At 37.2% G+C, this 15609-nt stretch overlaps 1 protein-coding gene across 1 annotated transcript in view; it reads left to right on the forward strand.

Moving 5' to 3' along the window:
• Positions 1-1164: 1164 nt before the first annotated feature.
• EDNRA (endothelin receptor type A) overlaps positions 1165-15609 on the forward strand; it is a 34466-nt gene continuing 20021 nt past the window's right edge. Inside the window, exons 1-3 of the mRNA XM_070948162.1 lie at positions 1165-1339; positions 2711-2758; positions 5130-5559. Coding sequence (XP_070804263.1) covers positions 5173-5559 — 387 coding nt within the window. The 5' untranslated portion in view covers positions 1165-1339; positions 2711-2758; positions 5130-5172. The remainder of the gene's footprint in view (positions 1340-2710; positions 2759-5129; positions 5560-15609) is intronic.

Below are 15609 nucleotides of genomic sequence, written 5' to 3' on the forward strand. Positions count from 1 at the left end.
TGGAAGCTGAAGCGGGTCCAGAATGCAGCACCACACATTTTTGGGTGCTTCTCATTATGCTCATTTCTCCGTGACCGACACTGATCCCCATGACGCTTCTAATTGTAATTCAAGATGCCAGTTATTACCTATACAGCCTCCATGGCATAGGGCAGGGGTGTCAAACTCAAGGCTCATGGGCCGGATCCGGTCCAAGGGGACTTAGATCTTGCCCACGGGGCTGTCCTGGAAACAGTGAAGGGCCGAATCACGGCCTCTGCCAGCAAAAATGGAGCGTTTTTGCTGGCAGAAGGTTGCAGGAGTCCGTCCCAGCCAAAAATGGAGCTCGGGAGCCCATTTTCACTGGCATAGCGTTCAGGCCACCACAGGTGCCCCTGACATGAGTAATGTCAAGCTGACCATGCCCTCTGACCACACACCGCAGCCCCCCTCAGGTCAAGCACAACCCTGATGAAGCCCTCAATGATATCAAGTTTGACACCCTGGCATAGAGCCAGGCTAACTGCTGGACCACTTTTGTTCTATTGTTTCTTCTCATCTCTCCTGAGCTAATAGAGAAGACATCCTCCACATCCCTTCTGTTAAACAATCCTACCTTGTTGGACTCTGGAGATGTAACAGCAACCACTCTATGGGACAACCTATCCCTGGAAACTGGGATGGCCCCAATCCTTTCAGCCTTTCTACAAGTGCTGAAGATCTATTTGAAAAACCAAAATCTACAGTGGCTGGCTTTATATATGCAAGAGAAATTGATCGTTATTTTGATTACAGCAATGGTTTGAGACCATTGATGCTTATGCAGTGAGAACTCAGAAAAACCTGAATGGCGAAGCAAAATTGATCATTGCAGAGATATATAATGGCGTGATCCTAGCAATTTATGACTGGTCGCATCATATAACCCCGGGGTAACAAAAATGATAATAATAAAAAAGTTGGCCATTGGCCACCATAACTGGATTCACACAGCCCGTTGAAACAGAATGCCGTGCTCGGTTATAGTTCTGGCAGCAACTCGGTTTTGACTGGAATTCCCTCCCTCACCCCCCCCCACTTCCAAATTTAGAGAGGGGGAGAGGAGAGGGTTGATCCAAACGCTCCCTCGCTCGCTCTCCTTCTAGCAGTGGAGGTGGAGAGTCCCAAAGCCAGCCAGCCATCCAGCCAGCCAGACGGAGACGGGAGGATTTACAAAGTCTTTTTGGAGGAAACGCCGCCAGAAGCCACTTCCTGCCAACTTGCGGTGCCGCGCGCCTCGAGCCCCGAACTTTCCTCGCGCCGCCTCGGACTGGAGCGGCTGCGCAGCAGGAGCGCTTCTCTTTCGGGGACGCACCAAACGGTGGGTGTATTGGAGGAAAGCGGGCGCCCCTTGGAGCCCAGGTTTCGGCGCTTTAGTTTCTGCCAGCCCGGGAGAAGCGCGAGATGGGAAGGCGGAGGAGAAGCAGCGTCCTAAAGCGAGGCTGCCGTCTCCGCACACAACCCCCCCCCCTTTTTTTAAATTTTATTTTGTGGAAAGATGGTGAAGCAAAGAAGCTCTTCTGGTAGCGCCTAAGCCGAAGCCGCCGAGTTGAAATGTTCTGCTTGGAGTCGGTTTAGCTGCAAAAGAGGCGGGCAGCTCTTACGCCCACCTAAAATCGTCCTCAAGTCTTGGTTTTGTCTGCAATTAGGAGAATAGACATTTCTGATTTCTGGCCAAATTCGAGAAGAATTGTAGGCTTGAATTGTATCAAGGAGCCGAGAGAGACTGGTATGGGGAGGGGGGTGCAGAACAACTGGAGAAAGGCTACCTAAGTCCTCCGCCCGCCCCCCCCCCCGCTCTCCTGCCGCTGCCTTTTAAACTGCCTCTCCCCCCCCCAACACCTTAAATTGCCCACCTGCGCGGATGCAGGCATGTCGGAAGGTCCTTCCCTTTGATCCCACCGACCCATTACCGCTGAGATCCAACGTCCATCGGGACAGTGTAAATGTTGAACTGAATGAGCCGTTCCCCAATTTGGAGCCCTTCAGGAGTATTGTACTACAAATCCCATCTGTCGGCCAGCAGAATGGGAGTTGCAATACAGTGCATCCGGAAACCGACACGGGTTGGATACGCAGTTAACTTTTTGCCTTGAAGTACTGAAGTTCTCGAGCAAAACAATCTCAGATCCCTTCGAATTGGAAGGCTCTTTTTCCCCCTTGTGAGTTAAATGGGTGGGAGGGGGGGTTCGTGTTTTTCTGTGAAATGAACACATTTCAAAGAAATGTGAAAAAGTAAAAGTAAAAAATGTGATTCTAATGCCTCCTCCTTCCTCTTAGGCATTTGTCTCTAAGCTGGAACAGCACAAAAATTATGTGATTTGTGAATGTCTTTGACTTCAATGAATTTCTGTATAATAATGTGTTTAGTCAGTTAATGTGTTTATTCAGAACAATTTTATTATGTCAAAATATGTTTGCATTCTGGAGTTTATAGAAACTTCAAAAGAAATAAATCCATTGCTTAGCCAAATAAAAAAAACCCCATGTGCCTGGATTTACATCAGTCAGTATTTTAGTTCTAAATAATAAATCTATTTAATTTGAATGCAACTCCAAAAATCACATACAAATTTAGTTGACATCCAGAAATACATGAACTAGCAACTACATGGTAATTATAACAACTAGTTTACAGTTTGAATAGCTTTAAGTATAAATTAAATCCATTTAAATTTTGTTTTTGCTCTAGTGCTGCTCTACACTTTTTGAAGTATGGTCATCAACACACTACCAAAAGGTTAGTTACAAGTATTTACTGCTGTCAAAGTTGCACACCTTTGACTTAGCAGTAAATATCACATCATTCAATTTTCAACCATTGTCATTATTGGTTTTGCTAAAATATTTTGTTAGATTAAATTAATTTTAGATTAGAATAAGTTTGATTTACTTTTCAGTGTATACCTTACATGGGTACAACTAACATTCAGAAATTAAGTTCTAAGCAGGCACATATAACTGTACTGTGTACTGTGGCAAGATAGTCGTGTCTTAAAATCCATTTATTTCAGTGGGATTTAAGTCAACTAATCTTTATTGAATTTAATATCTTAAGACAGTAATAGTTTTATTAAAGCCAAGACAAGTCAACTTAAAATATGGCCAATGTGTTGATTAAGGAGCAAGTTCAAGTTTCCTCAGCCATTGAAGCTCACTGAAGTACTTTCGTTCACTCACTCTCTGTCAGCCCACCTGCCTCACTGGGTAGTTGTGTGGTAAAATTGGAGTATAAAATGCGCTGTAAATACCTAGTGCTCCAAAGAAAATATGGGATATAAGTCAGGGTTGAAATGCTGCTGGCTCCATCCGGCTCGCGGGAGCTGGTAGCATTGGCAGCAGGTGGTTCGGAGAACCAGTAGCGCCAGTGGCGGGAGGCTCAGCCTCTCCCAAACCACGATGTCATCACGTCCCATCTGCGCATGTGCAGGTTTGTGCATGCGCAGATGATGGTGCACGTGCAGACAGCGCAGCGCATGCACATCAGTGAACCGATAGGAAAGGTAAGTATATTTCACCCCTGGCATAAGTCTAAGAAATAATAATTTAGGGTTATCAGATCATTGTTGCAAGGATATAGATAACCATTAGATGGAGGCAATGGTACATAGAACCATTTTTCTGCCATTTAGTGGCATAGGCATAAAGGAACTAAGGATGAAATGTGTCATCAGAACACAAATATCCATGATTTATATATTATATGGATGCTGTAACCCAAGTATATAATTGCATGGTGTCAATATTGTAGATGTTGCCCGCTATGAGTCCTTATGATGTTTGCATCCGTTTAAAATGGAGGCATAAACATATTACCTTAGAAACAAATGCAACAATGTATTCGTTCTGAATTAATTCGTTCTGTATTATAATTATTTAAGCAAACCAAAGATGGAGTTTACTGAATACTATTTAGTTTTCTTTAGTTAGCAGTACTGCAGCAGTATAGAATTTAAGTAGAAATTCAGCACCCTGTTGAAGAAAGTTGTCTTAGACAAAGGATATGCATATATTTCAAATGCAGTTCTTAGAGAGAGAACTAGAAAATAGAAAGAGATCACAATAGACACCCACTACTTCTGTCCAAAGAGCTTGAATAAGTAAAAAAAAAAAAAAGCACTTCCTATATGAACCCATAACTGTGGAACCAAGACTATGATGGATTAGGAAAGTAGAAAGAATAATTGGATGTTATTAGGGAAGACAGGAAGTTTCTGAAGAAGTACTATGCAAAATACAGTGGCTCAGAACATGGATTGTTAGGAAGAGGGAAATGGTGAAGGAAAGGCAGTTGATCACATTAAAAATTTTCTGTTGTATGCGAATGTCAGCAAATAGGAATAATTTTCCACGCTTACTTCTTTAGATCGTAACTATTGGCACTGAATCAGAAATTGTAAAGCTAGTAATATACTAAAATGATCCATTTGAACATGAAACCCTGATTAGAGTCACATGAAAGTTATTCCATGCATTATATTGAATCACCTTTCTATAGGTTGCTCTGGAACTAGATCCTGAACTTACATCTCTGAAGTAAGGCATTTTTCTGAAGTGAGGCAAAATTTCTGTTGCTAAATGAAAAAATTGTGAAGTGAATTTTGCCCCATTTTATGACCATTCTTGCCACAGTTGTTGAGTGAACCACTGCAGTTGTAACTTAGAAACACAGTTGTTAAGTGAATTGGCTTCTTCGTTGACTTTGCTTGTCATAGTCTCAAAAGGGATCACATGCCCCTGGGACATTGCAACCATCATAAATATGAGTCCGTTGCCAAGCATCTGAATTTTGATCATGTGCCCATGGGGATGCTGCAACAGTCTTAACTGTGAAAAACGGTAATAAGTCAGTGCCATTGTAACTTTGAACGGTCACTAAATGAACTGTTAAGTTGAGGACTACTTGTAATTCAGGATCTTGAAGAAAGCTTAAACTTGTAATAAAGCTAAATATTCATTTGAATTGCCTGAATTCTTGATTTCCCGTGCTTGACATTTTTGTTTTCTGATTATCTATTTTCAAAGTAAAAATATTTCTCTTTTTTTTTAATTAAATAGAAGCTTTGATTACAATGCTAATACTACAACATAAATATTATTTTTCTTTGTAGGTTTTTAAGTAAAACATATTTTATTGATTTGGAAGATTTAAAAATGGAAACATTTCATTTTTGGATAATCTTGGGACTTTTTGTAACTGGATCTGTCATCAGTGAAGGTTCAGAAAGAGACTTTTCCAGCCTGAATGACTCTGGAATCTCTGCCATAGAAATGGAAGATAAATTAATTATTCCTGCCAATCATTCCAACACTAGCGAGAGTAATTGTCTAAAAAGTCCCAGAATGACTAATACTTTTAAACATATCAATACAGTAATTTCTTGTGCAATATTCATCATTGGGCTTGTTGGGAATGCAACTCTTCTGCGGATAATCTATCAGAACAAATGTATGAGGAATGGACCTAATGCATTGATAGCCAGTCTGGCCTTGGCAGATCTCATCTACATCATCGTAGATATTCCTATCCACGTATATAAGGTAATATGCCATAATGCTTATGCTTCCTATAATTTTTACAGCATAATAATGTGTTACAATAGTAACATAAATAATCATTGTCTGTTTTTATGGCCGTTGGAAGACTACATGTAAACAAACTTTTTATACGAGACAGACTTTTAACACTTTTAACAAATGAACAAGTGAACTTAAAATTGTGGTTGGGGTGGAAATGAAAAGATGTGGCATATGTGATACCTGTTTTTCATACATGTTAACTGACATCCAGTATATACATTTTCTTAAATGTGGGAGAATGTATAGATATGGTTAGTATTTAGTCTGTGGCAAATAAGTTACTTACATTTCACTATAAACATAATAGTGTTTCAAATAAAGTGAGTTATTTAATATTAGTTAAGAAAGTACTTATAACCGGTCTTTTTTAGAACAGAGCTTTCTATGGTAAGAAATGTATGCAAATCATTTCTTAACTACAAAACAAACAATACACTACCTTATTGTTGTGCACAGAATGAAACAGCTTGGAGAGAACAAGCAGTTGGTGAGGGATCAGTTCTGTATTTGACTAATGTTACTGATGTCTTGGACACATTTCAGTCTATTTAGTAACAGTTATTTAATTATTTTCTTTCTGTATCGCTAATTGATTTCATAAGATGGTACTAAATGTCATTGATTTTTTGTTATTGTGTTATACAGAGCTTACAATTTTATCTATCATGCTATTTAAAACATATACGACAATTCTGAATGTTCATGGGATGTGGATTATCACAATGGATGATATTCAGATGATTCACTTCCATACGTCAGAATTTAATATAATGAGGGAGCATCTTTACAATTATGCTGTCAAGTTGGAAAAGGTGGTTTGGATTTTTTTTTTTTCATTTTTAAGTTTTCCACCTTTATTTTTCAACAAATATCCCATATTTTTTCTTCTGGCACACAGACTTTTAGCTTTCTGTTTTTTAATTCACTAGGCCAGAAGAGGCAGCAGTAATTGCATTTCTTTCTTTCTTTCTTTCTTTCTTTCTTTCTTTCTTTCTTTCTTTCTTTCTTTCTTTCTTCCTTTTTCCTTCCTTCCTTCCTTCCTTCCTTCCTTCCTTCCTTCCTTCCTTCCTTCTTCTTTCCATGCAATTGAAGAGTTAGGTGGACAGTAAAGCACAGTTGGAACTGATATGATTGTTTCTTGGGCTTTGGAGCTTGGAAGAAAAGAAGAAGAAAGGAAAAACACTGCATACTATATAGCCCTTGCTGATGGCATTGTACAGTCTAAGGAAACTTCAAAGTTGCAGAACCTTAAAAGATCTGTTTCACAACAATAATAGTTGAGTTTGGGCTTGTACTTGTTGCCTTTTAGAGTCATAATGTATCCCTGTCTAAATGCTTAGTGACATCTAGTATGAAACTATTTGAGTAGGGCAATTACCGGTATTTGTAAGTTTGGAATTTTTTTTAGGATTTATATATAATTTGTTACTTAATGAACTAAGGCTCATCATGATTTCTTTATGATTTCTTTCTTTTGTTTGTATCTTTAAAAAAATTATGATTTATGGATGAAATAAAAACTGAATATATTTGTGACTGTATAAATAAAGTCAATATAGGAATCTAGTGTAGGATAATTAAATATTGCTATTTAGAAAGCAGACATGCTAAAAACCATACAGCAGATCTGTAGTTGGAAACAATATCATGGGACAAAGAGAAATCCTTTCTCCTGTGGAAAAATAGTATACAGTAGTAAACTTCCTAAAATAGAAAGTTTAGCCTCTGACCAAATTTTAGAGATGAGATCAATATTGAAGGAATTTTGTATTTATATAATTCTAAATTGAATCAGAATTACTTGGAGAGGGAAAGGATTCAACTCTCTTTTATCATGGACTTGTCAAATCAACAGTTCTCACAAATATTTTTAATGAATAAAAGAGATGTATATTAACAGAATCATTGGCTTAATGTAGAACATAGCATGCTTGCTTATTGTAAAAAGTTTGTTACTACAGAAGTATCTTTAATACTTATGTGATACAGTATAATTAATGAGATTTTTAACATTGCTTTTGTTAAAACACAGATCAACTATGCAAAAACTGGATTGTATGAAAATTGATACTTTATTTACTCTATATAATAAAATGATAAACTTCACTATTCCGAATCTTCCAAATATATTTATTTTAAACACACTGTAAATAGTGTGTTCTAATTTTCATACAGTACAAAGTTTTGTAGTTTCCATTTACTTTTCTTTTTTGAGCAATGGATATCTAATCAATAAATAATTATAACCATATTCAATTTCTAATATTCATTTCATAGCTTTTTTCATGTGTGTGGCCAATGAAACTGTTAACTATTTTAGCTATGATGAGTCCATCTATTTTGTATAAAGAATGTGGTAATCTTTGTTTCAAAATAACACTTCCAAGTTATCAGACCTGGCATGTTGTAGTTCTGATTTATGATGTGTTCATGTCCAAGTCTGAAATTAGCTGAAAATGACTTGAAGTGCTGGGAAGCGTTTAAATTATTTTGTATCACTAGACAAAATTACTAGACAAAATTGTTAACTTGATTTCAGTCTTTCTATTTCTTTCTGCCATTTCTTAGACCTTACAGTTTAGGAACTTAATGGTTATTCCCCCAGATCTTCCAAAACTGAAGACTGGCTTCTGGTTTTAGGACCTTCCTATAGTTTCATTTGTTTGCATGAGGTTTTGGCTGTAATGTAGATTGTTTTCTTTATAGAACATGGTTCCCTCTGCAGTCCTCTGGATTTTCCCCAGTATGGAAAGGAGAAAATATTTAACTGCAGTCCGCTGATTGGGCATGCACATTTTTTGGCTTACAGGCTTTAGCTTTTATGGATGTTGAAGGAAATCGCCTAAAATCTCACTGTGGCAGGAAGATCGAGGAAGGAAGACACAGCCTTGGTAGTACAGTGGTCTAAAGCACCCTGTTATTAAGCTGGTTATTAAGACCAGATGTCTGCAATTACTGCAGGTTCAAATCTCGCCAGGTTCAAGGTTGACTCAGCCTTCCATCCTTTCTAAGGTAGGTAAATTGAGGACCCAGTTGTGGGGGCAATAAGCTGACTTTGTATAAATATACAAAAGGATGAAGGCTATTGCTTAGCACATTGTAAGCCACCCTGAGTCTCCGGAGAAGGGCGGCATATAAATCAAATTAAAAAGAAAAGATGGGATATTTTGAAAAGGGAAAGGCTATTGCTCCTCAGTTCTGGGATATCTACTACAAGAAAAAGTCTCCTAAACCTTCACTGAACTGGTGACAGTTTAATTAGTTTCCAATTAGCATTAAAAAGGCTGAACTAAAGTATTACTTGGATAATATGTGTTCTATTGCATCTCTCTTTTAGTTTTTATTGTTTGAGAGTAATTCTTTTCTTTCTTTCTTTCTTTCTTTCTTTCTTTCTTTCTTTCTTTCTTTCTTTCTTTCTTTCTTTTTGGTTGCAGAGATTTGTTTAGAGACAAAAAGTAAAATCTAATCTCTCTTGCCTTATATTGATGTATTTTGTTGCTTTACAGAATATTTCTCTGCCTGGTTCAGTTTATGTATTGCAACTAAGAAATAAGATTTTTAAAGGTAGCATTGTGGATTAATTAATGTAATGGCTTCTTTTCCTAAACCAGGGGTCTGCAACCTTAAACACTCAAAGAGCCATTTGGACCCATTTCCCACAGAAAAGAAAACACTGGGAGCCACAAAACCCTTCCTATGCCTGACTATTTCTTGAGCGGCCACAAAACTAGCATATGTAGTTGAATTAAACTTTCTGTTTTCTTCTGAAACTTTTCTTTTCTTGGATTTATCCATGGTTGGCCTACCAGGGGTTGAAAAGCTCAATAAATTGCATGCCGGCGGGTGTCGCACATTGGTAGTTGTGACGCATATTTAGAGTGCCAGGGAGCCGCAGCAGAGGGGTGAAAGAGCCACATGCGGCTCCAGAGCCGCAGATTGTTGAGCCCTGTCCTAAACCAAGAATACTTCTTTAATATGTCTTAATCTGGCAATTGTTCCAGTAAATTCATAGACATTTTATCATTCAGACATTGAATCAAATTCGGAAGAGTCTTGTAACTGTCATCTATTCTATCTGTTGCCCAATCCAGGAATTGAGAGCTAAACTATACAACTTTTTCTTGAAGGCCTGCAGATGAGTTAACACATCATTCTGTTAATTTTTTTGTCCCATTGTCAAACTGCTTCTACTGTTAATAGCTTTCTGCCAATGTTCAAGCAAACTCATTAATACTAGTTGAAAAAGTAGTATCCTTTGCTTTCTTGTGTGAGTTATAGCTGCTCAGGTATTGAAAGTAACATTATCATCTACATTATTATATTTTATTATATGTTATATATATTTATATAATAATAAACATATATTATATGTACATAATGTACATGGCTCTTCTTTGTTTTCATTTGACTTTTGTCTTTGGTTTTATTCTTTTCCTTCCCAGCTTCACTCTTTTTCTTTAGGAATTATCTTAATCAGTTTTTTCCCCCTTCTTTGCCTTTTTCCCCCACCAGGCCAAAAAGAACATCTCTACTTTTTTTTATTCATGGACTTTACAGATTAGTAGGATTGTGCAAGTCTTAAAATTTCCAAAGAGATAACTTGGAACAGAGAGTTTGAATTATTATAAAGCACCATCTGAGAAAGATGCTAGAGCATATAATAACGAAATTGTTTTGAAAACAATTATTAGTTTGGTGATTTCTTTAGTGGATTGTGGAAATAATTTCTTTATATTCTGATTAGAAGGCTGATTAAGTATGAGTTGCATGTACATTTATTAGGTGAATGCACAAGTGTTTGGAAAACCACAATTTAAGTGATATCTTATTAAACTGGAGTGATATAGCAAGTAATCCATGAACTGGGGTGATATATCAAAGTTATAAGATTTCCTTTTGGGATATTTTCAACATTTTCATTAATGATTTAGATGAAGAGATAAAGATATAGTTTCAAATTTGTAGATGGCACAGATTACAGAAGTAGGTAAAAATGGTAGACAAATTTAGAAGAGGTTAGTGCAGGTTCTTTATCAGAAAGGAAAATAATATGGCCAGCTGCTGTTATCTGGCCTTGTAAAAAAAGCTGTTGGAATAGTAGATTATCCACAACATGAATAAACATTGTAACACAGATTTTGGAAAAGAAGTTTCCAAATAATAGTTATTCATAGAATTCTTAATTGGTCAGAGCAACCTTGAGTATTATGTTCACTTTTATCGATATCAGAGGAATTGGAAGAGATGCCAAGAAGGGCACTGAGGATGATTGGGATTGGTTATTATAGCATATAGAAGAAGCATATTACATTTCTTCAGGTAGCTGAAAGGATGTCATGCACAAGGTCAAGACCCCATTTCAATTAGGCCAGGGTGCAGGACATGGAATAAAGTTATTCATGGCAATTAAAAGCAATTTCTGATTAAGTGTTATAAAAAATGAACCACATGTAAATGAGATGGTAATATCCTTTTTGCTGGATGTGTTTATGCAGAGGTTGGACATCCCTCTGTTTTTCTTCATGAACTTGCATTGCCAGGGGATTCCACTTAATGATATAAATGATCCCTTTGGAGAATGATCTTTGTGAACATTTATATCTTAATTAATATTTGATATTGACGTAAACTTGCCTTTCTTTCTATATACCACTTTTCAATATCCATTTCCTTTCTTAACCGAGTAGATTTACTTACACTATAAATTAAATTTTTTGCAGCATTCTTTGAAAGTAAATTGAACTCTAGCTGACCGAAGTTTTGGCATAAGTACAAACTTTCATCTTTGTTTGGAAATACATTTAGATATATATATCTTGGGCCAGACTTCTATCCACATGGTTCTTATCAACTCATGGGGGTCTTTTCTATCCCACTGACACAAATTTTAGATCACTTTTCCTGATTGTATGCATGCATTTAGAAGAAAGACAATGTGTGCACATGTAAAAACTATTTTGAATGTTTTCAAAAAACATTTGTGTGAGTATGTGAACATAGATCATAAGGAGATTCCTGCTGCATGAGACCACAAACCTATCTAACACAGCATTTTCAGTCACTCAGTGGCCAACTGAAAGTATTTGAGTCACTCGTGGTTAAATGGCATATAAAATTAATTATTACTATTATTGTGTTTGCATGTACTGTCAGCCAGATAGTTAGACTGGATTTGGCATTTTTGTTCAACTATACAGTTCTTCCCAAGAACCTGATATAGACAGATGTTATGTACACAACAATGTGAGATCACAGCTGCCAGTTCTCTAGCTGACATTGTCCCTCATATACATCATGTTCTTCCCAAGAACCTAGAATGTGATAATGTTCTAGCATAATATATTTGTGGATCCAAGCAGTACAGTTCTTTTTGTAATTGATTGATGGAAATTTTGACGATGCACAGATTTTCTAACTGTTGTCCCAGATTTTTTAATATGGCACTCAGGTGCTGATTATTCTGTAATCTTTCAGTTTTGATTTTTAGCTCTTGACACTCTGTTATTTAGCATGTTATTAAACAAAACTTGATAAGTTTTGATTAAAATATCCCACAATATTTTAACCCACTCATTCTCAACTACTTTTTCAATGTTATGTTCCCTCCAATTTTTCATTACTGGCGCATTTACTGGAACATTTTACAAATGTTCCAGTAAATCATTTGGGTGACTTGTTATGTTGTTTATAATCAGCTTCAATCTTGCAGGAGCTGATGATATGATCTCCTGTTTCTACATTTAGTATTAGCAGATGTTCTAACATTACTTGTCTGCATTCACATAATCTATACCACGTATGGTTTATAAATCCCTACCATATATCATCCCTTACATTTGTTCCAAGATGAAAAGTCCCAAGTTCTGTGGCCTTTTCTTTTAGAAAAGAAACTTCTACCCCCTAATCATGTTGTTTGTATCATTGTACGAACAGTCTTTTTTTATCCTTTCTAGCTCTGTACTACCCTTCTAAAAATTCAGTGATTGGAACTATACACAATACTCTGAATATGGTCACCTTATAGTCTTGTACTAAAACATTGTTATATTAGCAATTACCAATATGTTTTCAATTGACTTCCTGATTGAAATTCGTTTCCTTTTTTTTTTTTTTGCTTTTTTACAGTAATTGCACAAGGGATGGTATTTTCAATAAACAGAGTCCATAATAACTCTTAAGATCTTTTTTCCTAATCAGTCACAGCCAGTTCCAATCCCATGCAGAAAGAAATGAAAGCTGAGATTCCAAGAAATTAAATAGTAGGGCATATTTTACTTATTGCAAAATAGAGAACAAAATGTAGCACTATATTAAAGGTGACAGAATGCTATAGTCTGGATTGATATGCTTCTATTACAATTCCTTTGAATCTTATTTTTTCCCTAAGAGTTCATTTTTTCTACTCCCTCAATTTTATTATTTTCTTTTCAAATACTTGATGCCTTGCAGAAACCTGTAAATATTCATTCCTTACAATGCTTGTTTCCTGCCCCTTTAAAAATTTTGTATGTATGTGTGTATTCTTAGAAGGTTGTGCTTAATTTGCTGATTGCATGCTCATATAGAGATGGTACTGAACATAAACAGTGGTAAAATCCGATTTTTTTTACTATCGGTTCTGTGGGCATGGCTTGGTGGGCATGGTGTGGCTTGGTGGGCGTGGCTTGGCGTGACAGGGGAAGGATACTGCAAAATCCCAATTCCCACCCCACTCCTGGGGAAGGATATTGCAAAATCTCCACCACACTCTGGGGCCAGCCAGAGGCGGTATTTGCCAGTTCTCTGAACTACTCAAAATTTCTGCTACCGGTTCTCCGAACTGCTCAAAATTTCCACTACCGGTTCTCCGGAACCTGTCAGAACCTGTTGGATTTCACTCCTGAACATAAGGTTTGGCAATTAGATCACACTTTGGATACTTTATTTTGATACAGAAAGGAGAGAAAAGTTTAAAGTAACTGTGTCAGGGTATTTTTATTTGCTTAATCTGTGATTATATCATTTATAGAAGTTTGATTTGGTCTTCATTTAGTCTTTAAAATATGTATTGGACTTGATAATTTTTTTTTATTCTGTTAATTTAAAACATTTTGACTGTTTAACCTGCGAAGACTCCAGGCTGTCACCAAGATCAAGAAGATCTTGTGTTATGTAACCTCCTCTTTGCTGACGACTGTGCCCTGACATGCTGGATCAGAGCAGGAAATGCAAGCCACAAATTCGCAGCAGCATGCGACAACTTCAGCCTCCTCATCAACATAAAGAAGACCGAAGTGATGCATTAGCCAGCTCTGAAAGCCCAACACCAAGAGCCCACCATTACGGTGAAGGGACAAAAGCTGCAAGCAGTGGACCAATTTACATACCTTGGCAGCACCCTCTCCCACGCAGTAACAATTCACATTGAGGTCAACTGCAGAATCGCCAAGGCAAGCTCTGCATTTGGCAGAGTACTGACCAACGTGTGGGACCGCCATGGAATAAGCCTTGCTACAAAACTCAAAGTCTACCAAGCAGTAGTGCTAACTACCCTGATGTACCCTAACTATGCCAGTGAGACGTAGACTGTATAGAGGAGGCACCTAGGCAATTGAACCACTTCCACATGACCTGCTTCCGTAGAATTCTGAGGATCCGGTGGCAGGACAAGGTGCCAGACACAGAAGTCCTCTCCAGAGCAGGCCTGCCATCAGTTCACACCCTGCTGATGAAAGCCCAGACACGCTGGGCAGGCCATGTTGCATGGATACCAGACCATTGCATCAAGGAAACTGATTGCATGGGGGACAAAGGAAGCGATACAGGGACACATTGAAAGCCTCCTTCAAGTCCCTGGATATCGCCATCACCTCCTGGGAAATCCTGGCACAAGATTGATTGACATGGCGCACACTGATCCACCAAGGCTGCCAGACATCAGAGGACAGAAAAACAACCATAGCACAAGAGAAGCAAGCACTCCGCAAAGCCAGAGCTGCAAATGCTGCAACAATAGTGTCCACACGTCTGCCATACATGTGGCAGAACATTTCATGCCCGTATAGGACTTACCAGCCACCTGCAGATATATCATGGATAGCCCACAACCTGTTAGATGTCAAAGTCTTCTTCGAACACAATGGACGAACATCATCAAAATATGTATTGGACTTGATTTTTTTTATTCTGTTAATTTAAAACATTTTGACTGGGTTCCAGCTTAATGCTAAGACATTTTCCCCCATAACCTTGGTTTATAGAATAAATTATTAAACTATATGCTGGTTTGTAGAGTCAATCTACTACAGTACAGTGTAATGTGTGTAAGTAGAAGAATATTTGCATTCACTTAAATTAAAATTAGTACTTACTGTAAGAATTTTTTCTGGTTTTCTAACATGAAGTTTTTCTGAGGTTCATGTGCAAACAATAAGTCACTTTTAGAGAATTCATCCAAGTGAAATTTGCGTCTTGTTTGGCAGAATGAAAAAACCAAGGTTAGAAGGCTCAATAAGTTGTAATTATCTGGTCAGTTTTCCTGAATTCCAGAAGCAAAGCCTTAAAATATTTGAAAGTTTCTGGTTTCCATTTATAAATTTGGGATCAGAATTATACTATGCAAGACATTATTCAGCAAATTTGTTTTGAGAAATATAGTTTCAAAACTTTAATAAAGATATATATTATTTAATGGTACATCTATTAAAGAAGATTGAACTTTGTTAAATTTCATCAACAAAATATTGTAAGAAGAAAAGAAAGAGGAGGATGTAGGTTGCCCTGAAAACCTTTTCAACAAAATCTTCCCAGTGAATATATTATACAAATGGAGTCCCTGACATCAGTCTACTGAAACAGAAAATTGGGACGAAAAAGCAATATGTATGTGAATTCTAGTGTATTTGGGAAAATATGTACTTGTTCTGGACTTTCCTTTCTTCACAGAACCAGAAAGGCCTAGTTTCACTTTAGTGTTCAATGACCGCAGTATATTGGTAGAAGTTGGTAGAAGTATGTCCAACCAACTGCTGT

This window comes from Pituophis catenifer, unplaced genomic scaffold (genome assembly GCF_029215685.1).
Source record: "Pituophis catenifer annectens isolate HBS135680 unplaced genomic scaffold, rPitCat1.0.hap2 SCAF_8, whole genome shotgun sequence".
Lineage (NCBI taxonomy): Eukaryota > Metazoa > Chordata > Lepidosauria > Squamata > Colubridae > Pituophis > Pituophis catenifer.